The 27,290-nt window shown below is 42.2% G+C and overlaps 1 protein-coding gene across 1 annotated transcript in view; it reads right to left on the minus strand.

The window, feature by feature from the left end:
- DPEP1 (dipeptidase 1) overlaps positions 1-27,290 on the minus strand; it is a 176,749-nt gene that overhangs the window by 31,781 nt on the left and 117,678 nt on the right. The window contains exon 8 of the mRNA XM_069642535.1: positions 3,854-3,938. Coding sequence (XP_069498636.1) covers positions 3,854-3,938 — 85 coding nt within the window. The remainder of the gene's footprint in view (positions 1-3,853; positions 3,939-27,290) is intronic.

Genomic DNA, 27,290 nt, shown 5'->3' on the forward strand with positions numbered 1-27,290 from the left:
GCTTATAAATGGGGTGCCATTTGACGAATCTACACTTAAATTGGCAAAATGATTATAGATCTAGGTATAAATGTTTATGCAAAGTTTGATGGGATTCTGTCAAGAGAGGGCAAAATTAGAGGGGGGTCCCAAAACATTGTAAAGGCTTATAAATGTGGTGCACTTTGACGACTCTACAATACAAGTCCGGAAAAAATGTCCAGAGAGCAAAACTGAGTTGCTTACAAAAATGTATACATTTTTATTTACTGTGATACAAAAAATATACAAGATAATCAATTAATGACACAATACTTTAAAGAACATTACATTACATTACACGGCAGCATAGGTAAACATAACACATGACTAAAAATAGTCCATTTATCAAAACCACTCAAAGTGCAGCATTCAAATCATACATCATTCATAGTGACATTCATCCAAACAACACTAGCTAAAAATGACACAATTGTATAACAGTCGGGAGTGAGGTACACAATCCACGCATCCAGACTGATTGTTTTAATATTTAGAAATTGAATAACAAACAACAATAGAAATAATTAAAACTGTCCATCACAAGGGTGGATCTAGAAGAAAAGTATTGTATAGACCACATCCCTGGGGAAATGATAGACAGTTTTAATTATTTTTTTAGTTCTATTTTTTTACTGTGAAAGGTAGTTCCTGAAGGAACATTTCTTTTGTTGTTTTTTTGATATATTTATTTTTTTGGCAGGAGAGTTTAGAACCAAAGGTGGGGAGGGAAAAGAGGGAAGAGGCACTATGCACTAATATGGAGGGGCGTGTTGACAGGGGAAGATGTTGCACATGTTTTACTTCTAAAGTAGGGGGCAGTGTTTCTCATGCTCCCTACTGACAAAACTGGGGGTCTATATTACGAACTTCACAGATGACACACAACTGTTCTTGGAAATGTGTGGAAATCACACCATTGATAACAGACTTTCAGCCATCTATAACTCCATTGAAATATGGATGAAGTCTAACTGGATGTGCCTGAACGGCTCAAAAACAAAGCTCGTGACATTCTGTTCAATTAATGCCATAAGCAAGCTAGACCCGGCATACTCCTCCTTTCTGATAAAACACTCTGCCATCAAAGTATCAGACAAGGGTAAGACACTAGGAATCTATCTACAATCAACATTAGGAGCAGAAGCCAAAATATCCTATCTTAAGCGTAACTGATTATCCAAGGCCGTTGTGCTGCATCAGGCCCCTGCTGAATAAACGGAATAGTGCTACGATAGCTCGGGGTACTATTCTGTCACATCTCGACTACGGAAACGCACTGCTCCTGGGAGCCAGCACGAAATGCATCAAACAATTCCAACCAATACAAAACAATGCTGTTAGATCCATTACAGGCAAATCCTGTAATGAGAACATATTACGAATGACAGAAAGGACCTCCACTGGTTGGAAATGGAGGAGCGCATTACATTTAAATCTTTTACACTGGTCCACCGTTGCCTATATTGAAGTATGTACTGTGTACTAGATTGTTAATGGATAATGAGTAAGAATAGGTGTAGGAGCTGTGCAAGGGACATTTTGAAGTTGAAAGTTCCTAGATCAGTAGAAAATGCAGTTCCGAACTGTCTGCAAAGCACGGATCTGATCGCAAAGTGCGGACGCTTTCTCAGACACGTCATCATGCCACGCGCCAGCGTATGGTCACGTGGCATTGTCCGAAAGGTTCGCGATGAAGTCAGATCTTTGTGGACGTCTACACCCAAAATCAGTTGAAAAAGTTGCAAAAAGTGTATAGAAGTGTTAAAAATGATGCTAGAAGGTGGGAAATGGCAAAGTTTTAAGGTGAAACTTTGTAAATTGGACACAAATTATGCTACATTGGGTAAGTATGATATTAGTAAGTTGTAGGAAAATAGAATGCACTGGTAAAAACCCATGAAATTCACTGAAAAAACGTTGTTAAAGGGATGTTATGGTTGAGTTGCACTAATAAAAACCTCTGAAATTCAATGAAAAAACATTGTTAAAGGGACATTATGGTTAGGTTGCACTGATAAAAACCTATGCAATTCAATGATAATGTTTTGTTAAAGGGATGTTATGGTGAAGTTGCACTAATAAAAACCTATGAAATTCATTGAAAAAACTTTGTTAAAGGGACGTTATGGTTACAAGTAAAACTGAAAAACCTCAAATGTGTGAGTTATGGTAAGCTAAGCAACCATAACTCACGCCACCACCATGCACTGCTAAGACTAACACCCAGGACATCAAAGATGACACCACAAATGTCATTGATGACATCACTGATGACATCACATGTGAAATTCATTTTGATGAAAAGTCCCTACAAGGGGTTGTGGTCATAATGTTGGTAAGAAGATGTCACAGGTGATCGGGAGACCTATCGTGAACTTCTTAATGTATCATCTAAACAACATTGTATTTGAGTGTTGTTGTTAATACATGAACCTAATCATATATAAACAGAGGCAATGGCTGCAGCATGCATCATAGAAGTACAATATTTATAATCTTGTAATTTTTTAAAGTACAATAATGAATGCTACCTTATGCGAGTTTTGAGTAATGTAAAACATGTAATAACTAGCTAACAATTCAAGACTTACTACACTTGTGCTAGTACAAACAACACATATGAAGAACCACAATGCATACAAATCAGAGGCACATACAGGGAAACTAAAGTAAGGAAGAAAGAAACAGCATCATCAGAAAATGTTGACATTAAAGTTTATCTTCATGTATACAAATGAATTGTGTTTTTGAGGCCTGCTTATTTCCCCATGTATGTGCACCATCAGCTGAGACTAAACCCTATGGACCGTACTTTAAGAACATATGACAAGGTTAACACCTAGATACATAGCACCTTTTTTAATTTGAATATTCTGACAGTCAGTGAACAAAACCACCTGGTCTAGATATATCAGTGAACAAAAACAAGTTTGCCCAGATATGTGATGTCATCAGTATCACGCCTTGAAACACTTGTGTATAGGCACGTTATAAATGGAATATCATATCATATCAATGACATTTGTGATGTCATCTTTGATGTCCTGGGTGTTAGTCTTAGCAGTGCACGGTGGTGTCGCGAGTTATGGTTGCTTAGCTTACCATAACTCGCACATGTCTGAGGTTTTTTGGTTTTACTTGTAACCATAACGTCCCTTTAACAAAGTTTTTACAAAATGTTTTCATTGAGTATATATATATATATATATATATATATATATATATATATATATATATATATATATATAATTTATTTGTGAAAGTGTGTTTGTTTGTTATGGGTTAGCTCCAGCCCCACAACAGTTGTTGGGCTGAAGATTTGGCCCGAGGTCAGCATACCAGTCTGGGGTGTACAAGCGATAGCGAAATCTGACCAACCCCACACATTCGCCCTGCACAGGGTGGGGTCCGGCCCTGTGATATCAGTATAGGCGATTTTGGGACATTGACGATTTTGCGACTATTCCAAAAATAGGAAGTTAGGACACAAGGTTGGCATACCAGTCTGAGGTGTACTGGCGATAGTGGAATTTGACCAACCCCACGCATTCGCCATGCACAGGAATGGAGCGGGGGTATGGCCCTGTGCTATCAGTATAGGTGATTTTGGGAGATTGACGATTTTGTGATTTTTTAAAAACAGTAAGTTATAACACAATAAAACACACAAGGCTATAGCAGACCATTTGCATATCTGGGCAACGCCGGGTGGTACCACTAGCATATATATCAGTCATTTTGTCTATCTACTAAAAGACATGTGTGTCAGATTCCACTTTCACTTGAAACAGTACCGGAGATTACAGTACCAGAGTTTTGTGTGTACACCCACCTGCCACTTGAGAGAGGTTCGCCTTGCCGCTGCAGGAAACATAGTTATTGTAGAAGTTCACCATCACAAGGCCTTTCTTGGCTTTCTGTTGGAGTGACAAACACAAGCGAGCAATTGAAATCACTGAGGATAGCCCCTCCATCCTTCCATACATTCATTCCATCCACACCTTGAAACATGTGATCATGCCACCTTTCTAATGAAACTAGCCTTGAAGAGTCTCACCAAGCCATCTACCATGCCCTCTCAAGACTTCCATACTGAACGAAGGCAATTGCTTGCCTGTCATTCAAGCTCCTATGCCAACATTGAGTGCTGTGTGCCAGCCTCAATTCCGCCCAGCCACCTTTAGCACATGCAACACAATCAACCACTTTTGCTAGGTTATGCCTGAAATAGATCACCTCCTTGCCTAAAGACAAGAAAAAGAAAATTTACTGGCACTCCAGCGGTCCATCCAATATTAAATGTGACTATGATGCTGTTTAGGGGTTGGCTGCTTTATCCACGCTGCCAAACATCTCACAGCCTCTGCAGACATGATAACCATCATGGGATGTGGATCCAGCCATATACCATTTAAATCTCCATATGCCAAGGAAAATGGAGGGACCAGAGGGTTTGAGTTTGTTTCGTAAAGGTCTGAATGATCTGGTAGAGTCGAACACTGATTTCCAAAGAAGCAAAGTTAAAAACTCTGGAACACCCTCCCTATCAATATCGACTCGTCCCCACGCTTCTACAGTTCAGGAAGGAGCTCAAGGCCCTCCTCTTCAAGGAATGGCTCCTCGCTTACAACTAGGTCCATACACCGTTCACTCTTCACCCTACCTGAGACTGGGTGATCTGATCCCCACCATTTCCTCCCCTGGTTACATGTAGACCCTTTGCTGGCAATAGCCCTCCCTCCCCTGTTATTAGATCCCCACTCCCTTGTTTCTCTGCACCCTAACCTTGTTCTTCCCACTAATATTGTAAAGTTAGTCCGCACTCAGTAAATACCCTAATAATAATGGACATAACTTCATATGCAAAGAATGGGACATATAGGGACACCATCGCCTGAATAAGAACATCATGTTCAGAATAAGGGAATCTGTTAAACAATATAAAGCCATACCAATTAAAGAAAGTCACCTCTTTAGTACTTGAAACTCCTGTGGCCAGACAGTTTTATTCCTTGAACATGGACACAGACTTCTCCTGCTCAAATCAATTGGTTAACTATGAAACAATGAGAATGGGATGCAGTAGGTTTGAGCCCATAAAAAATGTGCTATCTCAACTCACTGGTGCTTCTGAATAGAATAGACTCTACCACTTTTCCACTGCTACTCCTCGAGTAAGCCTGGGATGCGTATTTTGGCAGTGGCTGCTCAGGGTGCCGGAGGTGTTTGCTGTTACTGATTAAACTTCAGTTGCAGATCTGACAGGTTTAGGCAGCAGACCAATCCTTCAGATTGCGAATAAGGCCATGAAGCCACTTTGGCCAACAAGGCACACACTGACATGCCAGCTCCCACTTTGCATGGCTAATTTCCGGTTCTCTTCTACCCTCATTATAGGCCTGGCTGATATTTGGCCGCAATTAGCGCATGCAATAATTACTATTAGTGCATGCAGTAAAATTGGGTTTCCGTTGCACTGAATATGAGAGATCCACCAGGTTATTATTTTGTTTTGATATCTTGTTTGGAACATGGGAATAGGCTGGGTATGATAGTTGGTCATAAGCCAGCTTACTTTTTTTTATAAAGTGGAAAAAGGTAATTTTTTTCTCAAGCATGCAGTCTATGAGAAACCAGAGTGTGTCTCACCATCTAGTCCCTGGGGGTCTCTCGGTCAGGTGGCCGAGGCACGGCCATCGCCTTTGGATCCACAATCTGGGGATGGACCAGTGCAGGCGGATCACCTGGGTGAGGGGTCCTCAGTGAGTGGGGGTGAGCCGTCTAATAGTGAGACTTGTTAACCCTCCCGTTCCGAAAACCAAATCCCATTCCTATTTATTAGGTTATTCCAACATCCCAGTCCACCCCCCTTTCATACACAAATATTGAGCCGAGGAAGAGGACTCTAAGAGGAATAAGATTGACTAATACTTTACACTTAACATGTCCCTTTTATGTGGTCAGACAAAGTCAGGCAATTGACCACAATTGCATACACCTGACACACATTAACTCTCCCCAAACAAATAAAAGGTGGATTACTGGGACATACTCTGAGCAAGGTGAGGCACGGACTGAAGCAGTACTTCCAGGGCTGCGACAAACCAGGTGGAGCAGGACGACGGCAAGGGGGAGAAAAACCCCGAACCTTCCTGTTAGAGGTTGTTACCTCCTTGGGATCCTGAAGATTGTGGATGAAAGGCCAATTGAAAGGAAAGAGAAAGCTTGCATAGTGTTTCCACGTTATCAGCCACCCTCCCGAGTGACCAACAGATTTGGGGAGGCAAAACACCAGCTGTGAACTTCAAACCTTGACTCCAGGAACACAGCAGAGAGCAAACGCAAGGAGTTCACACAGCCAGTGAGTGAAGTTAATGCCCTGAAAGACCGGTCTGTGTGAAACTAAGATTGTAGCAGCAACAAAGTGGCAAGCAAATGTTGTTCATGGTTAAAGGTGCAGCACAATACCAAATAGCAAAGTGGTCATACTGTAAGAAGAGGTACAATCAAAGGTCTTTGTGATATCACGCAGACAAGAAATACATGCGAAACAAGGCCTGCGCTCAACTGAGGGGAGCCTGAGAGTGAAAACGGCAAGTATCAGAAAGCATTGCAAGAAAGTGTCATTTGGTGAAGATTTTGTCGAACTTTCTTTTAGTATGTTTGTGAAGCTTTAAGGAATCAAGGAACCTTTGTGTTATAAGGGAAAAGCATATGAGAAGAGAAGGTCGAAGTGGTGATGCAGCGGTCTTAGAAAAATCCTTGCACATTCGAAAGTCTTCGACAGTAGGAAAAGTAAAGGAGAAGCTTGAGCCCGACGGAGGGGAGCCTAGTGAATGTGACACAAAGCTTGGGCAAGGGAACCCCATGAACTGTAATATAAAGGTCTGAGCTGGGCAGAGGGAGAGCTGGGTAAAATTGTACTTCTGGAGAAGAAGCCGAGCTGTGATTGTGAACTGGTAATTTTGTTGAACTGACAAAAAAAGGAACTTGATCGTGTTAAGCCAAGCAGGCCCTGGTCCACGATCTTTGAACTGCATCCGTGTGTCTGGAGCCAGAGTGTGTCACCCAAGCCAAGTGTGCCACCTTACCAGGTGCTGCAAAACGTGGGGAGAGACGGTTGCTCAGCCACACTGCCATTTGTTTTTCACACTGATTTTCTTTCGACACAATCCATATCCCTTCACCCATTTGTTATCTTCAAGTAAGGGCATGCATTATAATTTTTTTTAGCATAGGCCATTATTATTTTGATAAGACTGACCAGGACTGTGTTTTCTTTAGTTTATGGTTGAGATTACTCCCATCATTTTAGTATTAGGGCAAGCTAAGATTTCTCCAAACCCCCCATTCAAAATATACACATAATGGTTTTGAAACTTTGAATATTCCCCGTTGTCAGGCTGGGAATCCTCGGTAAGCTAAAGACTGCATGTTGCTTGTATAGCCTATTGCTGTCCCTTTGGGTCACACTGCCCCAACCAATGACATCAGTCCTTCTTAGCTCCACCCTTGGTGGACCGCTTCAGGTTTTTATCACACGTTTTTGTGTCTTGAGTCCTTGATGTTCGCTCTTCAAGATCTTGACTCAATTTTGCCTATTGCGTGCAAAATCATTAGGTGCGTATCCAGTCCTGTTTTTTTTACTTTGCATTCTGGGACTTGTGGTTCCATGTTTCCCATTATAAAACTCGGACTACACGTCTCAGAATGCAAAGAACAAACCAGGACTGAATGAGCACCTACACATTGCAATGGATCATGTTGGCAACTATGGCCATGCTCCAATCTCAAGCTTAGGGGGTTTATCAGAAAACTCCACAAGAGGTGAGAATTGAGCAGTGAGCAGAGTGCATGTGGCAGCAGCAGGATTCTCTACAGTGCTTCCTTAAAGTGCCATGGACGAGTATGCTCGTCCTTTTTGCACAAACTTGCATAGTAGCCTGGCACTTAGGGGTTAAGCATCCACCATCAGGCATGGACTAGCCTATTACCCTCCAGGGCTCCCTTTAAGCATCCACCCATCAATGTAGCAGCCCGTCATTCAGAAATAAAGGAACGGCGGAACACAGGACCGAATGCAATGACAATTCCCCATTTTTAACTGTCCCCTTTTAATCGAATGCTGCAAAATGCATGCTGCTGGCAGGCTGGCTAGAGTGTGTCCAGTGGTTACTCGAGTGCTAGTGCTGGGTGAAGGGCTGAGGTGGGCTGCTCTGGTGGGCCGTGTAGGGGCCTGCGTTTTCAACAGCTCTCAAGTTCATTGGTCATATTAATTCAAAAGGCAGCAGTCGAACATGAGCAATACCATTGGGAAAGAAAAGGTAAAGCAAGCTGGAAACCAACTGGTGAAATTATTGACCAGAATATTCAGAGAAATTGGCATTTGGGGTTTGCATGGCCGCCCTTATGTTATCTGTTGCCAAATGATAGGTTCATAGTTCAAAAATCAGAAGTAGGGGAGTTGCAGAGATCTGAAAACACATGCAAAGCTGGAGACAAAGTGGGGGTTGAAGTCAAAGGTAGACAGGGATGTAAGAAGACCGAAGTCCTTGTTTATTATTCTGAACGTTTAAAGCTGTTCTGGAGGCTCCATGTGCCCTGATGCACTGCTATGAACATGTCCTGGCTGCTCTATGTGGCCCCATGCATTACCATGAACACCTCCAGGTGGCTCTATGTGGCCCAATGCATTGCCATGAACATGTCCTGGCTGCCCTATGTGGCCCGATACACTGCCATGAACACCTCCAGGTGGCTCTATGTGCCCCGATGCACTGCCATGAACACATTCTGGTGGCTCTCTATTGCCCGATGCATTGCCGTGAAGCAATTTCACACTTGAATGTGAAAAGGTATGCATTTCTTATAATATCATAGGGTTTCAAAAAAGTTGTACTTCTTCCATAGACCCCAATGTTGTCCTGGCTTTTCTGATCTATATTATAACCTGGTGCGCACAGCATGTTTATAGGCACCTCCGCGCTGGCTTAATTTACTCACTGGTGTATTTGTAGATTATTAACAAATGATAAAAATATCTTCTGTTGTGTTTACATAAACGTGAACGAAAAGGAAAACGAGCATTACATGCAATTTGTTTTCAGCGTGTTTTCCAGTTCTAGTATTATTTCAAAATTGTGGTTCAGGAGTTATACCCGACAAGGCCCAGCGCACCGGAGCTGCGTGAAGAGTCAGGCCGCATTTCCTCTCAGCAGCCTCATATCACGTCAGACGTGTGGCGCGGCCCTACTCTTAGAGGTGCTTACTCCTACGTCGCGTCCCCTTTCCTCCATACTTATGGGACACCTCTCCGTCCTGTGGGACGGGACCGGAGCACTTTGTAAAAAGCATCCAAAAAAATGTTTTCTCAAAAATGTGTCCTTCCTCTCTTTCTTGCGCGGGGCCTGGCAAGCGGCGGTTATCCCCGCCCACCTTGGCTCCGCCCCACGCATCGCCCATCAGTCCTTTTCTCTGCTCGTTCGGGACTGGACGCACTTGCATCCTCGGAAGATATTCTTTCCTTTTTCCTCTCTGGCTATCGCTAGAGATCGTGTGCTAGTCTGTCTATGTCGCTCAAACTAGACTTTCCAGATTGTTCATCGTGTCACCGATGCTTCGCGAGGGCGGATCTCCATCCTCTTTGTTTAGAGTGTTTGGGTCCGGATCACCGTGGGGACTCCTGTTTTTACTGCGACTCCCTTTCGGTCCGGGCACTTCAACGTCGGTTGGAGCGGTGGGAGGAGGTGCTCTGACATACTCCGCCTTCACATTATCAGGCGTTCGATGAGAAGAAAAAACGCCCGGTAAGTTCTTTACTTTTCAGAGCACCCCGGCCGGGGGGATACCTTTCCGGGTTCCTCTCGGGCCGGGAGGAGCGTTGATCGCTCTGTCACCGGGGATCGCCCTGAGGTGCCCGTTGGGCCTAATAATTGTACCACAGTTTTCTCTGAGGGTCTCCGTAAGGGGCCTGTGGATACCGGAGCACTCTCCGAGGCCCCTCCTGTGGGGGCTGTTTATAGACCCAGTTCTACTGAGTCGTGGGATACCGGAGCTCGCTCTGAAGCCTCTCTGTCGGCTTTGTTTAAAGATGTGAAGGCAGGCGCTCTGTTACCAGTCTTTAGCTTCTCCTCCTAACGCACACTTTCATGACTTCATCAATCTTCAGGGAGGCTGAGTTTCTGTGTTTTTTCAGGCGGGTCTGGGGTGGGGTGCGGCGTTAGATCTTCTTCAGGTCTCGGATCTCTGGACGCCTCAGGACAAGCTCCTCCACATGAATCATTTAGAGCTTCTGGCACTCTTCCTAGCGCTCAGGGCGTTCAGACCGATCATAGCCAACAAGGTGGTCCGCATAGGCACGGACAATGTGGTGTCGATGTATTACATCAACAAGCAAGGGGGAACCAAGTCTCCCCCCCTCGTGGACCTGTCCATCCAGATTTGGGAGTGGGCCGTGCTTCATGGTGTTTGGGTACTTGCAGTGCACATCCCGGGCCAGCTGAATGTCACAGTGGATGCCCTCAGCCGGCGGACAGCGGTCAGCTACGAGTGGGAGTTGAAGGCGGAGGTCCTCTCATGGATTTTCTTGCGTTGGGGCACACCGGAGGTGGACCTCTTTGCTACGGCGGTAAACAAGAAGCTTCCTCAGTATGCCTCCAGAGGGGGGCTTGGAGCCTCCTCTCTGGGGGATGCTCTCGAGATTCCATGGCACAACATGAGAGCTTACGCCTTCCCGCCTCTGCCTCTAGCTCATTGAGCAATTTGGAAGCTGAAGAACTCAGTGAACTGTTCCCTTCTACTCATAGCCCCGTGGTGGCCGGGCAGGTTTTGGTTCTCAGAACTTCAACACATGTCGATGTATCCGCCGATCAGGTTACCAGTGACCCCCGATCTTCTTCATAAGGGGGAACAGCAAATGTGGCACCCCTCCCCACAATCGCTCAGCTTAGCGGCATGGTGCCTGAGTTCAAGTCTTTAGAACATCTTAACTTGTCTGAGGATAACATGCGTATTATCCAGGCAGCCAGGAAACCCTCGACTAGATCCCAATACAGAAGTAAATGGCTCAGGTTCTGTCATTGTTGTTTGGGAAAGCAGTTGGACCCAGGGGAGGCTACGATTGACACAGTGCTGTCCTTCGTATCCTTCCTAGCAGAGTCGGGTGTTCACGTTCTGTCATGCAGAACTTACCTTTCAGCGGTCTCCGCTTATCTTTCTACGGACCAATGTTCTTACTCTCTGTGTAATCCAGTGGTTAAGAGGCATTTGGCAGGCTTGACACACCTCTACCCTCCAGTTCGTAGTCCGCACCCGCTGTGGGATCTAAATGTAGTCCTGACGGCGTTGTGCCATAAGCTTTTTGAACCCATGGCCACGGTGGACCTCAAGTACCTATCCTGGAAAGTGTCCTTTTTGGTCGCCGTTATGTCAGCTAGGCGGGTGAGTGAGCTCCAGGCCTTGTCAGTGGAGCATCCCTTCTTGGTCTTTCACAAGGAAAAGGTAGTCCTACGGACGAATCCTGCTTTCCTGCGGAAGGTGGTAACTGAATTCCATCTGAATCAGTCGATCTCCCTGGCGGTCTTTTTTCCGAACCCTACCTCAGAGGCAGAAAGGGTTCTGCATTGTCTCGATGTCAGAAGGGCTCTTAAATTCTATCTGGACAGAACTTCCGAGCTTAGGAGTTCTTCTCAACTATTTGTGACTTTTGGTAACCCTCAGGGTAAGCAGGTGTCTAAGGTGACTATTTCTCGGTGGATCGGCGCCTGCATTACGGAGTCTTTCACCGTCCAAGGGCTGAAACCTCTTAAGGGTATTCATGCACACCTGGTGCGGGGCAAGGCAGCCGCGGTTGCTTTTCAGAAATATGTCCCCTGGGAGTTCATCGCTAGGGCAGTTACTTGGGCTGCCCCATCTGCTTTTTGTAAGCATTATTGTCTTGACATGAGCTCAAGAGCTGATGCTCAGTTTGGTCAGGCTGTGCTGAAGAACCTTTTTCAGTAAGGGGTATTTCCATCCACCCGTAGTTCCTGTTAGGAGTGCTTGGGAATCTCCCATAAGTATGGAGGAAAGGGGACGGGACGTAGGAGTATAACCAAGTTACTCACCGTAGTGACCACCTTACTCCCAGTCCATAGTCCCCTTTCCTCCATACGCCTGCCTGCCGTCCCCTCTAATAAGGTTCCTCTGTTATTGCTAATAGGTCTCTGACCTGGCAATAGAAAAGGACTGATGGGCGATGTGCGGGGTGGAGCCAAGGTGGACGGGGTTACGGCCGCGTGCCGGGCCCCCCCGCTAGAAAGAGAGGAAGGACACATTTTTGAAAAAAATGTTGGATGCTTTTTACAAAGTGCTCCGGTCCCGTCCCACAGGACGGAGAGATGTCCCATAAGTATGGAAGGAAAGGGGACTATGGACTAGGAGTAAGGTGGTCACTAAGGTGAGTAACCTGGTTAATTTCATCCACAAAACCAGAAACTCTGACTCCAAATGAAATTTTCCATTTTATTTCTGCCCTGAAGGTACTGTAAAATATATTTAAAGGCCAATTCATGAAAATATAGGATTCTCTTTATACAGGGTGGTTTTGGCATCATATCCATTGCTGAGAGACAATTTAGGAGAGAATATTTCGTATTCTCAATGTGTTGTTCTCTCATTTTTATGTAGCCAAACGATATCGGAGGAGTAATGCAGGTAAAAAGAGAACTTGTATTTTAACACCCTGGCAGTTATTAATTGGAACCCCTAAGAGGTGACAGAGTAATAATGATACTTTGTTTGTGATTTGCCTTTATCTTCAAATATTATATATGTCACACGCTGTGCTCATAAGATTTAGCCAAAACAATTAATGAAAAATTGTGTTGAGGCCATTCACTATCACATACGTGATTCCTGGTCATTCTGACTGCCTATCATTATAGCTGCAAAAAAAAGCCAAACAAAAAGTTCTGCTAACAGAAAAGCCACTTTAAAAAGGCCAAAAAGTGATCACCCCCACTACCCCCCCCTCCTGCTCAAACATTACTAGAATCCAAAATGGAAACTATTTTGTCGGAAATAACAGCACTGAAGCCCTTTATGGAAAACACCAATGTTAAACTCCAGCAAATGGATGAACGCTGGGCAAACCTTGAAAGCAGGATTGAAGAAGTCGAAAAAAAAGAATGAGTGTGGCTGAAGAAACAAAATGAGGATTTGTAGAAATAACTTTTGTGTTTTTGTTTTTCCAGAGGGAGTGGGGGGAGACGATTTTTCCCTATTCCTTAAGAAGACCTTGCCTACACCGTGAATCTACACTCATCCATTGTCCTCAATATACAAAGGGCATACAGAATTGGACCCAGGAAAACAGACTTGCATAAGAATGATTTACCCAGACAATAGTTTTTCTTCTTTTTGATTATACACCACTTCAGTTGATCCTACAAAAAGCTAAAGGAATCGACCATCTGGTATGGAATGGGCACAGGATCTTCATTTCACAGGATGCATCTAAAACCACTGCTCAAAGGAGAAAATAATTACTTTGCTATCGCCCTGCGCTCAAGCAATTAAATGCGAGATATGGCCTAATCCACCCCTACACCTTTAAAGTCACCATCACTGGCAAAACCTCTTCTTTTCAAGGTACCTTCAAAAAATGGAAGCAATGGATATTGGTAACACTAGTCACACCTGATGTGCATCCTTCTCTTTTTAGTTTTCACTGTATGTTGTTATATCATTAAGAAACTACTATAAACCCTTATCCTCAGGAATTGTCAAGATTAATAAACTATTTTGGAGCAGGCAACTTCTCCTGTTTGACTTGCCATTTCGTCCACTTTTCAATACGCTTACACGCCCTTTTTGCACTTAACATTGCGACTTTGACCTCCCTGTTTTTTTTTTAATCATACTTGATTTTTCCTTACCTGATGGGTGAGTTCATCTGGATCAATATAACCTTTTAATTTATTCTTTTCACAGCATACTTTGATCATCTGCTGTAATGTTTGCTCTTTTTATTTTTTTCTTATTCTTTTTTATTTTTACATCTCCGCTTTTTGATTTTTCATTTTTCAGCAGTCTTAACAGCATGATCTTTGTTCTGTCATTTATTAGAAAACTGTTTTACGTGAAGTTTCTTGGTTTGAAACAGGTTTTAAATATTTATTCACCATTAGAATCATTGTACAAGTTGTTTAACAAAAACTGGAGTTATTAACTCATGGAGATTTTTTCACATCCTGCAGATTTAGATTTTACCTTTCATTCCATCCCGCAAAATTCACTCTCCCATATTGATTATATTTGTGTTGCCAAGTCGTTAGTAACTTCAATAATTCACTCTACTATTGAATGCTCTGTTACCTCAGATCACTCTCCGGTGATAACTAATATTGAATTGGGATGCATTAGATATGCTTCTAATAGATGGAAATTCAATAACTCATTACTCCAAGACGCAAATTTTGAAAAATCCTTCCTTGACTTTTATACATTTTTATTTCAAATTAACAAAGATGGTGACACTTCCCGTGCCAATAACTGGGATTCCTATAAAGCGACTCTACGCGGACATATTATTTCCTTTGTAGCCAAAAGAAAGAAGGAAGCAAAAAAGGATTTAGATATCCTTCAAAGCCAACTTTGGAATTACCAAAGCATTATAATTCTACAGCTAACAATACTCTTTTTTGACAAATTCTTGCTCTTTGTTTCACTATTAATACAAAATTAACTGAACTTGCCTCTTGGGCCCTGCTAAAATTTCAAATCAAAATTGACCAATCATGTAATAAAGCAGGAAAAGCTTTAGCCTCATCTCTCAAAGCCAAAATAAAGGACCTAGGATATCTGTGGTTAAGAACGAATAAGGCAAACCTCTGAAACAGATATTCTTAGTGTATTTACCATAAATTTTATGAAAAACTTTATAGCGCACGTTCACTCTAATATTGATTTTAATTATTTTTTTTACTGTTTAAAAAAAAATCACCCAACAAATATTGATCGAAGTAGTCTTAATTCACCTATCCACATTAATAACATTTCAGGGGTATTAAAAACCTTAAGAAAGGGAAAGCTCCTGGACCTGATAGTTTTTCTATGGATTTCTTTTTGCATTTTTCTCCTGCTCTTTCTCCAAAACTAGAATCATAATATACATTTTTCTGTAAGGGTGGTAAATCATCAGGTTCCTTTGCCGAGGCTCTCCGAGTCCTTTTTCCTAAACACAACAAGGATAGCAAACAACCCAAGAACTATAGGCCCATCTCGTTGATTAATTCTGCATGCATTTGTGGAAGCGCTTTGCCAGAGCTGTTGGCTGTCTCTCGCTGTTCTGCTATTTACTGGAGTGGAAACGGTATGGGATGGAAAAATAAGAACATTTGGATTCTATGAACTTTATATGCCTTATCTGCACACCCTAATATATGGTAGCCTAATTATACATATTTTCTATTGTTTCTTAGGCATATTTACTGCGTTTATTGAGGAATCTAAGTTGGCCCCGGCCCCTGATCTCAGAAGTGCCTATTTCTTTACGCGTGCACATTTGTGGAAGTGCTTTGCAAGTGCTGTTGGCTGTTAGCTGGACGCACTTCATATTAGTCACCTAATGGTCACTCAGATCCGTTGACGTACTGGAAATTGAAAACAGTGGGACTTGCCATAGTAATCAGTGATGCCGCAGTTCACCCCAGCCCTTCAGAGCAGGTCAATTCAGGTGCAAGCATCTTGCGAATAAGCGGGCAGCCGGCTGGGAGTGAAGCCTTTACTTGTTGTTCTCCTAAAAACCTGTATATTGATCTGTGGCTTTGCTCAAGATGTTAGAGGGGCTTGTACCAGCTGTATACCACGGGCACTGTCAGTGTTGTGGGGACTCCGGTGTTGCCTATGCCGACTGGTCCATGCTCAAAAAGTAAGAACCGCTCTCTAACTGAAAATATATTTAGGAGTTCAGTGGCACAGGAGTGTCTAAGACGTTAATTGGGATAGAAAATAAAGAAATAAAATATAGCTAGTAGAAAAGATATGCTAGCAGCCCCTTTGGTTTTTAGCCACAGAAGGGACAGTCTATCTGGGGCGATGGCTATGCTGCTGCCACATCTCCTCAAAAAGAGCGTGAGGAGAGGGGCTGCGAAACACCCATTCGCCCCAAACTGGCGGATATTTTATATCAGACCCAGAATGTACCGGATCACTCGCAATTTCTATACATTGAAGATACAAAGAATAGGGAAGAGGTGGTAAAACAAACCTACAGCATCTTTAACTCCTTAAGTGCCAGGCTATTATGCAAGTCTATGCAAAAAGGATGAGCATACTCGTCTTTGGCACTTAAGGGAAAACACCCATTGCAGCCACAGAGGCTGCCCTCTAAGGAGGGGAGCTGTGAGAGGCAGCTAAGTAAGGAGGAAAAGGTCTGTTGAAAAGGAGGTGTGTCAACAGGTAACTGGTGTTAACACGCAGGAGGGAAAATCCATGGGTTCTGTTACTCCAATAAGGGGGGTGAGATGGAAAGATAAACGGCCCAGCCTCAATTGTGGGATACATGGTGCCTTTCAAAATGCCTTTATACAGCATGCTGTAGGGGAATAATTAGATGTAGGGGCAAAGACCCACGCTGTGCTAGAATTAGATGTTAGAAATTTGGTTAACAACTTTCTTGCAAAAGGTTTCAAGACAGCTGAGTCAGAGACGACAATGAGGGAGGATTCAGCGGAACGTCTTATACATAGAAATCTAATATTATCACCTATAGAACAGCAGCTCAACTCTCTAGTAGACCTGCAAGTGATGGACCCGACTCAATTACAGAAGGCTACGTCTAGGAGCATTGAGGGTAAAACTTGGCAGGGATCGGAGGAGTTGAAGGATCGAAGGGTGTATCCACTTAGGTTAAGAGAACCAATCTTTCTGGAAGTCCCAAGTGTGATCCTAAATTACATGTTTGATGAAGGAGGGCTGGACTCTCTACACAGATCATGTATTTTTGCTCTTTTTGAGGAGATACCGGCCCTCAGGTTGATTACGTCTACAGATATCAAACTTTTAGACTCCATTCATCCTTGCAGGTATGATTACGTGAGATTGGTAAGTCCGCCTCCATTGGTGCGGTCTATACTTCTTAATGAATCAAGTAACTTACAGAAATATGGCTATGATGTAACTACATACAGGGAAGATGGCAGTCTGCCCAAGGCTGCTAGGAACAGGTCCAATGTGGTCCCAATAAGAGGAGGTAATGAGATGATGGAAAGGTGGGAGAGCCAAGAACAAGGTGGTCACACTACCGAGGGTATGAATTGGTGCTGGTTAGCGTTATCTTTGTGGGACTCTATTGCCCAGTTTAAGACCATGAGCCAGCCACTTTAGGGAAACTTTGTGCCTCACGTTTGTTTACTGAATGTGAGAGGCCACAGACACCTTTTGCCCAACGATACCTTATGTAGGGACTTAAAAGCCTTTGACGTAATCTTTTTACAGGAGACATGGGCAAAAAGTGGTCTTATATTTGATGGCTATGAGATAACCAGCCTCCCTGCATGCCAAAGGTCCATGGGTCGCCCCTCGGGTGGCCTTGTCATTGCTATTAGACTGGGGAGAAACCTTACTAAAATAGGCGAATGGAAGATACAGGAGATATTTTTGGTAATTGCCTTAAAAATACTTAATGTACCGGGGATATCAGACCCACTCTTAGTCAATGTATATTGGAATCCACGGGAAAACCTGGAGATTGTTCTGGAAGGTCTAAATACATTGGTTGATGACTGTGTACTGATTTCCCAGGGTGGTGAGATCATATTAGTGGGAGACCTAAACCCTAACTGTAAGGAGGCAAATAACACCCAGGAGTATCAAATTATGAATCCGAACACTGGGACACAAAAAACCACACGGTTCAATGGCAGAATTTTGCAGAATGTTGGGGGTCTGTACTTTATTGAAGATGACACCTCTACGTGGTAAGCAAGGGGGGTAACTTCTGTCATTGATTATGTATTTCTGTCCCATCAATTGTTCACCAGAATAACTGATTTTGAGATAAGGGCTACACAGCACAGTGATCATGCACAGTTATTTTTACAAATGGGGTGGGTTCTACAGGTGGTAGTGCCTGCTTCTGTGTGGAATGATGTAGAGGTGAATGTGAGGGGCAACAGACTAAAGTGGACTGTAGATAAGACCAAAAAATGTAACAATACCATGATGGTCGATTTTTTTTCCGACAACGATGGAAGAGGAGATGTTCAATTATTCACGGTCTCATTTTCCGTCACACTTGGAGAAACATATGGTTAAGTTATTACAAAAAGAGGAACATGGGATCTCAGATAAACATAGCCATGTGTATGATCTAAATGTGAAAGAACAAAATGCTGTATTACATAAAGTAATCAGAAAGATCCATAAAGAAATTGGTAGCTGTGAGTCAAGCAAAGAACAGGTCTGTAAGTTAAAAAATCTTATAAGAATTGGCTTAAGTATCACCATTCTGTATTATATCAAAAAGATGGTGAAAGGATGATGGCATCTTTAAAAGGCAATAATTCACGAAGCTTCTGGGAATTAATCAACCAGACCAAGGTGAACCAACATCAGTTGGTAACCAATCCCATTGCAGAGAAGGACTGGCTGCTTCATTTCCAGAATATCTATAAGAATACAAGGTGTTTGGGAGAAACGACTGTTGTTGCTGGGTGCGATTGGAACATCTATATTTCAATTAATAGGATTGCGAGGATCATTAGGCAATCAAAGTCATCAAAAGCTGGTGGCGCTAATAATCTAACAAATGTATTACTGAAACAAAATTCAGATCTATGGGCCCAGATCCTACATGTTCAGTTCTCTGACATTTTAAATTCTAAACGTATTTGTATTTCATGGCAAATATCTTATGTTATGCCTATTTTTAAGAAAGGCTCTCATTTGTCTCCCCTAACTATATGATATGATATGATAGGTTATTTATAACGCGTTTAATACCCAGAGGTTTCTAAGCGCGGACCCGGGGATCGAACCTGTGGTGCTTCGTGTCGTCTTGCTTCCAAGGCGAGCACGTTGCCCCTGAGCCATCCTCCCGAGACCGTAGGCCTATCACCATTATGGATGTTGATTCTAAAATATTTGCAGATATCTTACTAGACCACATAGAGGTTTCGTTCTCCAATAATGAGATACTGGATTATCATCAAATGGGATTCAGATGACAAACGCGCACAGAATGTGGGGGACTGTTGCCTAGTTGCCTACAGAGGCTTTTGTGGCAATCGGATTCCCCTCCGGTGTTCGTGGCGTTGATGGACTTCTCCATGGCGTTCAACACTGTTAATAGACACACTTTGTGGAGTAAATTGGAGGAGTATGGAATCTCTAAGGGTCTCCTGAGTATTTTTATTCACTTACATGGAGGATCACAGAAGCAAGTCAGTCTAAACTCGGAAGGCCTGATGTTGAGTAGCCTCCCAACTTACAATGACTTACGCCAAGGCTGCATACTGGCTCCAACACCATTTAATCTGTATATGGAAGAGCACTTGATCATACTTCTCTTGTTTCCCCAAAATTTGGACCCTAAAAATTAGCTGGGCAGCATATGCTGATTATTGTGTGTTGGTGGATTGCCCTCCCATTGGTTTACATAGGATGATTAATGCTTTTGTGCAGTATATGGCAGTTTATGACCTAAAAATTAACCCTGCTAAAACTGTTATATTGAAATTGGCAAAAGGTGGTCAGTCTAAAAGAAAGTTTTGTTGGAAATGTGAAATTAAGGTACTCCCTTTAAAAACAATATGAAGTACCTAGGTTATCCTATTTTAGCGAACCACACTAAGATATTTTATCACAACTACTTAAGAGTCAAAGCAGTCACGTTGGCTAGGCAATTGAGGCAAATAGACAGGAAATTTGGCATGTTCTGTATGATACCCTGTCGGGAATTTTATAGAATGAAGGTGCTGCCTAGACTATGCTACGGTTTAGAGTTCTTTCCTGAGTTGAAGACAGTAGAAAGCCTGATCTGGAGATCGGTTCTATTTCATTTTCCAAATGTGTACCAATATGAATTATGAGATATTAAATGGGTCTTCAATCAATGTCCAGTATAATCCAATGAAAAAGAATGTCCTTGTGAAATAAGCCAGAAGGGGAATTTCTATAGCCTGCTGGGGGGAGATGCAACGGAAGGATTTATGAAAGATCTGCGCACAGATGGATTACTGGTCCTTCACAATCTGGGGTCATCTTTGGAAATTTGGATGTCTAATCCCATGAAGGTAAAAAAATATGATCATAGGTAATGATTGGTCTGTCAATACGCAGGAAGCCTTGGGTTTTCAACTATACTCCCATGCTGTATCGCCGCAAAAATTGTTTGTGTCTATGGAACAATATCTACATCGATAAACTAGTAAGGGGGTTAGAAACAATATTATGCACTTTCGCTTCAATGTAGTAAAGGCCGATTAAATACTTTCAATTCGTGATAAAGCAGGGGAAATTAAGGATTTCTGTAGGTATTGCCAGATCGATCCTGAGGTAGAATCGCTATTTCACTTACTGCTTATATGTCCAGTTCTTCACAATTCGAGATGACATTATTTAAGGTCTTTTGTCACCAACCCGGAATGGGTACCGAGGAACGTGTTTTGGGTATCTATGTTACATGCAGAATCTATGCCCTTAAAGTTAAGAGTGTTGTCATTTCTAAAGAAGGTTTGCAAGTTGCAGGGAATTACGTAAAATCATACAAACTACTATATCTATCGAAGTTTTAAAGAATCAACCATGACATTGTAAAATAAGTTAGATTGAATAAAATTAGTATTGTATAGTGTATTCTTTTAATGTAACCTGCTAGTTTTGTAAAGGTTTTATAAACCATATACATTTGTTTAATAAAACAAAATATACATTTGCAAGAATTTAAGCTAATGCAATAGAATTCTTTATGTCTAAGTTAGTTCAATCAGATCAGGTAGGCTTTGTTAAGGGAAGATTTATTTCAGCTAACACTAGACTTTTTTATGAATTTGACCCATTGCATAAATAAAAAGACATCCAACAAACTCTTATATGGCAGTTGCACTTGATGCTGAAAAAGCTTTTGACCGCGTTGAGTGGGATTTTCTATTCCAGGCCTTAAAATGGCATGGAATTGGAGATAACTATATATCCCAAAGCATCCATTTTTATAAATGGCCAATTCTCTCCACGTTTTTCCCTTCATAGAGGTACACCGAAAGGTTTCCCCCTCTCTCATATTTTATTTGTTTTAGCTCTTAAACCCCTATTAGAATTAATACGTAGAAATAAAGCTATTATAGGGATTAGCTGTGGCAGTTTGGAATTCAAACGTGCAGCATATGCTGACATATTAATCTAATATCACAAATAGAGACTGGAGGGTTGATTAACGACCCATAAGGAATAATCCCCCTAATAGAACATTCAAAAATCTGTAGAGCGAATTCCTATAGGTCTTCCTTGAAAATTCGAACACAACTCTCCCCCACTTACTTGATACTATTGACCTATTCTCTAATTTCTTAGGCTATAAATGAAATAAGGATCAATCCGCATGCTTCCACTTAATATGTACTGTATTAAAGAAGATTTTACACACCTCAGTCTCAGTTGGAATCCATTATCTATTAAATATCTGGATGTTTCAATTGCCCCTTCAATTGCTCAAATGGTCAAGATAAATTCGAACAGTCTATTTTTAAAATGAAATAATTCAATAAGCACATGGTTTCCCTTATATTTAACATGGTGGGGAAGATTAGAGACCATTAAGATGATGCTCTCGTCTGTGATTCTTTACTATTTGCAAATGCTCCATATCCTTTTACCAACTTGTTTTTTTAAATCCATTTATAGGATACTCATTAACTTCTTTTGAGGTCCTAAGAAAAGGATTGCCGTAATAAGCTTAAATACTGATATAATTGCAGTGGTGTTGGGTTTCCAAACTTTATGAAACATAATAAAGCCTTTGTTCTAAAGCTTGCCAAAGACAGGTTTTTCCCTGATGATATCCCATATCCTCCTGCTTGGTTGGTTGTTGAAAAATCTCTAGTGTTGCCATTTGCCATTAAATATGTTATGTATCTTTTTAATGACTTCAAAATCGGATTTTCTAAAACAATTTGTCTCACTAACGCGTGTTTAAAAACTTCTTATTTCACCATATTAAAAAACCTGCAAATGCCCCTTTTCTTCTTTTATTTGGTGTAATAAAAATCTAACTATAAATAATAGACCTATTTTTTAAAAAGCCTGGTTGAGAAAGGTGTTACATTTATCGATCAAATTGTCATAGGAAGTGATATCCTTACAATGGAAGAGGTCAAACTTAAATTTTCACTTCCAAGGATTTCTCTTAATCAATATCTCAATCTTGTTAATGTTTGCCTTGACGCTAAAAGTAGAAATTAATCGAATGAATTGGCCGCTCATCCTACTAGACTATGTTTCATGGAAACTCTTGATACGTCAAAGCCTCTTTCCTATGCAAAATATTAAGAGGAGAATGATCCCCTGATACAAAGTGGATATCTGAACTGCAACGGGAAGAAGAGTGTGCTATGCACTTTGATTTGAAACTGTAGTCTAAAATTTGTACTAAAATTAAATGCGTATCTGCTTCTGTAAATCTAACCCTAACGTTAATACTTTTTCACTCATAGAGCCTTTATTCCACCAAAATCACTCTGTATATCCAAGAAAGTCAACAACGATTTATGCTGGTCCTATTGGTCAGCCACTGGATCCTTTAGTCATATGTTCTTTGAATGTTCTCTCGTAAATTCCTTTTTGAATCAAGTTTGGAGCTTTCTGCAATGCATCTTTAAAATGTCTATTCCTCTAAGTTTAACCAATATTCTACTGGGAAGTTTAGCAGTCAATGCTGGGAAAATTAAAACATCTTTTATTATTTTTGACCTATCCATACTCTTTGCTGTCTGCTTAATTACATCCAACTGGAACGATTTTACAAAGATTTCTATCAAAGGGTGGTGGAACAATATCTGTGATGTTCATAGAATTGAGAAATGTAATGGCAACTCGCTCTCTGTCAAACATGATAAGAAATGGCAATACTTTGTTAGTTATATAAATGTTAATGCTTAACCCAGTTATATATTTCATCAACAATATTGTCTGTTAATCGATGTGAATATATTTTATTCCTTATCGCTTCACCTCATGAATATATATTTTTTTCTCTTTTCTCCTTATTTCAATATGTATCGCAATTGACTTATTTGTGGGTGCGATTTCTCGCCGTCGCCAAAACCAGTACAAAAGGGACCCTATAAAAACTCAAACAGAAAAGAGTTGAGTAAACATTGCTTTATTAACACACAAGCATTCGCGAATGGGCCACAAGTTCAACCGTCTCGCAAAGCAAGTCGTCAAAGTGCCGCCCTTTGCCCTGCACATCGTGGTCCTTTTATACCCATCTGTTTTACATTGTCATACATTGCTGCACATAGATTATGTCCACCACAAGGCGGTTCCTCCCAGTCATGACTTTGCATCAAGGTCAACAGTTCAACATCTGCTATTGTGGTTTCCTGTTATCTGTTATTCGCTCTCTCTCGTGCCCCTCTGTGTATCTCTGTGCACGAGGCTGTGCTTACTCATTCCTTCCCCACCCGTAATCTGCAGATAGTTTTAGCAGGCTCAACATGCTTCGACATACAGTGACCAAACACAATTCTTCTGTTAAAAACAAGTTCTTGCCAGGTCAGCAGGTCTTAAATGTCGCTGTATAAAGAGAAGGCCTCTTCTTTTAACAAAGGGTACATTCTTTTAACACATATGGTGATTAGTACAAACTCCAAGTGTGAGCACAACATTACATATGTATGCGTACCTTCAATCCACCCTTTGCTCACACTTGAGCATCAATCTAAACAGTCCTAGCATAAGCAGATGGCAGGAAAGCAACATCATCACATACTGTATGTACCATAATCTTCTCCAGGCCTCCCATGTCAAAAAATTCCTGTTGTACATGGCTTTTATCCATAGGATTTAGGCGCGTTATGCTGGAAGAACACATGGAAACACAGCACGACACACATACCGGGAAGCATTGGATGCAGAGACAAATTCCTACAACTATTGCCGCTAGAACCAGTATAGGCGTAAGAAGTTGCCATCCAATTTCTTTCAGGAGCTTCATCCACCAGCTATCTCCTGACCCTTCCTCCTGGTGGATGCTATCCGCCACTTTATGCAGTTTGTTTACTCCATCCAGGATTCCTGTACTCCCTTCTGGTATGTAAACACAGCATTGGGATCCCACCAAAAAACAGACTCCGCCCCTTTCTGCAGTGAGTATGTCTAAGACATACCTATTTTGGAGAGCCACTAGCCGAATTGCTTTCATTTCATAAGTGATGTTTTCCATTAGGTCTGCAGATTCTTCGATTACGAACTCAAGGGCCCTGCTTAGCTTTTGGATTTCTTGACTGTTCATAAAGATGCCCGCTGGAGGAACCAGGACCCCCATCAGATCTATAAACGTTTCCCATCCTGTAGGTTGATACGTAGGAATTTTTGGGTTTACTGCTCGTTTATTTCTGCTGTGTATTTCTTTATGCAGAGTAGACGGGGCATATACCATCACAGCCGGCATTATTCTGGCTATGTAACATACCCCAACAAAATCTTTGGCTAACCACAAATAAGCCCTCTTGTTACAGACGTAGGCATGTCCTTCAATCTGTAACAATCCCTTTGTGTAGTTATTTAGATTCACCATTTGACTGCACCCCGAGATCATTCTTTGATTACCTCTTGCGCTCCTCTTAAAACATATATTCTTTGGCCTAAACTCTTGTGTGATGGTGATAGGGGGAGGAGGTTCTCTTACTATCTGTACCATAGCAGGTGCAAGCCCGATTCCCTCAGTTTTGATTTTATAGCGTATCTTTTCCTTTAGAAGGGTTTTGTTCTCTCCTCTAACATAACAAGCGGTATTCGGTATCATATATTGCTGTGCTGACACTATTCTCATGTAAATTAATGTACACCCGGCATCCTCAGTAACTGGCGATGCGTACACTGGGATGCCTTCACTGCTATGTCGGGGCATGTGGGTGCAGATCCAGCAATCAGTTTTATTCACTACCCCATATGTTGTGTTTATTATCTTCACGTATTCATTTTTAGCATAGTCTTCCGGGTCGTGTTGGTCATAGGCATCTCGATTCCTGCTCTTGACCCAATCTGTTCTCCCTGTTTCATTTGACTCGGGCAACAGGTTCTTTAATTCATATCTAGATGGATGTTCCAGATACCAGAATATTATGGCAAATGCTATTAGTACTACTATCGTGCATACAGAAAACAAAATTTTGCCTCTTGTGGTACAAACTGGTATTTTCCTCTTACCTTCTGTGTTTGAGGAGCATACACTTATCCGTTCAGGGACTAAACCAGCATACACGGGTGTAGACATAGTTCAGTATATGGCTCAGTATACAGCGTATATCAGTTGCAACCTAGCGATATAGCAATATCCCCTATTTAAAGCACCAGTGTCCTTATTACTCTAATAGTGGTAGGTCTCACTGAAAACCTTCATCCGATCTGTCCCACGTCTCGTAGTGCCTGTCCGAGGAGGGGAACGCCGAAGGCCCTTCAGGCTACAAGCCCGTCGTCTTCAGTAAGGCACAATTCTGCTAAAACCAACAAGAGAGTCCAAATGTTCATCTCCCTAATGATCAAAGTTCAAAACAGTGTCCTTACACGTTGCTTGGCACATACACGTCACGGGATCGGAGGCGATGGGCACACCTACTAGTGGCATCTGGCAGTACTGTTGCAACCTGGGGTTGGTTGGTTCCCTTTTCTGGATCCACGTGGTACCAGTGCGATTTGCCATCAACTTTTACCGCAGTTTGTGTTGCGAGGAGAACCTGAAACGGGCCCCTCCATCTGGGTTGCAGTCCGCTGGTGTGATCGAAGGCTTTTATAACAACCCAGTCACCGGGCTGCACGTCGTGACCTTCTCCTATCAGAGGAGATGGAGCTACTGCGTTCACCTGTGCATTAATAGAAATCAGTCTATTAGTTAACCCAATACAGTACTGTTGTAATGCAGGCCATGCTTGCTCAGACAATCTCTTAGGTGATTTGGGGGTCCCAATACTTGGTGGGCGCCCCATAACAATTTCGAAAGGAGATAAACCATGTGTACGCTTAGGCATAGTACGCATACTCAATAATGCAATAGACAATGCATCCGGCCATTTCAGTCAAGGGCATCCAGTGTTTCAATATGCATTGTGCTGTGGAGGTGGCACTATTGTCCCGCAGGGGATATGCTTCCACCCATCCTGAGAACCCACATTTCATCACCAAACAGTAGGAATGTTTATTTACAGGCTCCAGCTGTATAAAGTCCATATACACCACCTCAAAAGGGCAGGTGGGTAACTTACTGTGGCCCGCCGGGGCCGGTACACCTTTCCCCACATTATATAAAACACATATTTCACATTGTTTTGCCCATTGGCGACAATACATTCCCAATCTTTTGTTGTACCACACAGTACTTAAAACTTCTTCCATAGTTCTTGCGTTAACGTGGGTTGGACCATGAGCCACGCTCACTATCACAGGTAAGTATGCGTCAGGTAGTACCCAGGTGTTCGTTTTGGTATGTGCCCATAGCCCATCTACTGTCTCCTCATATTGATCATCCTTGTGCCAAGATAGTCTTTCTTCAATGGTTGCATCTGCTTGGATTTCCTTTACGCGCTCCTTCGTCCCTTCCATAGTCACATCCCTCCCCACTATGAGCTGTCGGGCTTCCCACCGAGTGTCCCTTGTGGCAGCTAGTTTAGCCATCTGGTCAGCCAAAGAATTTCCCTGCGTGACATAATCCAGTGTTTTTTTATGCGCTGAGCACTTCACTACGGCCACCATTTTGGGCAGCGTAAGGGCTTGCAATAATTCAGCAATCAATCGGGCATGTTTAATAGTATCACCTTGAGAGGTTAAGAAGCCACGCTCTCCCCAGAGTTTACCAAAACTGGAAACCACCCCGTGCGCGTAGGCTGAATCAGTATAAATTGTCACTTTCATGCCGCTGCTTAACACTAATGCTCTAGTTAGCGCAATCAATTCTGCCGCCTGCGCCGATTTCTCACACACTTTCCCACTCTCAATCAACTGTTCCCCTGTAGTTACTGCATACCCTGCTGTTGTCTCCCCATTTGGCAGTTTGAAACAGGAACCATCACAGA

The sequence above is a fragment of the Ambystoma mexicanum genome, chromosome 1q, assembly GCF_040938575.1.
Source record: "Ambystoma mexicanum isolate Mex_15411 chromosome 1q, UKY_AmexF1_1, whole genome shotgun sequence".
Taxonomy (NCBI): Eukaryota; Metazoa; Chordata; class Amphibia; order Caudata; family Ambystomatidae; genus Ambystoma; species Ambystoma mexicanum.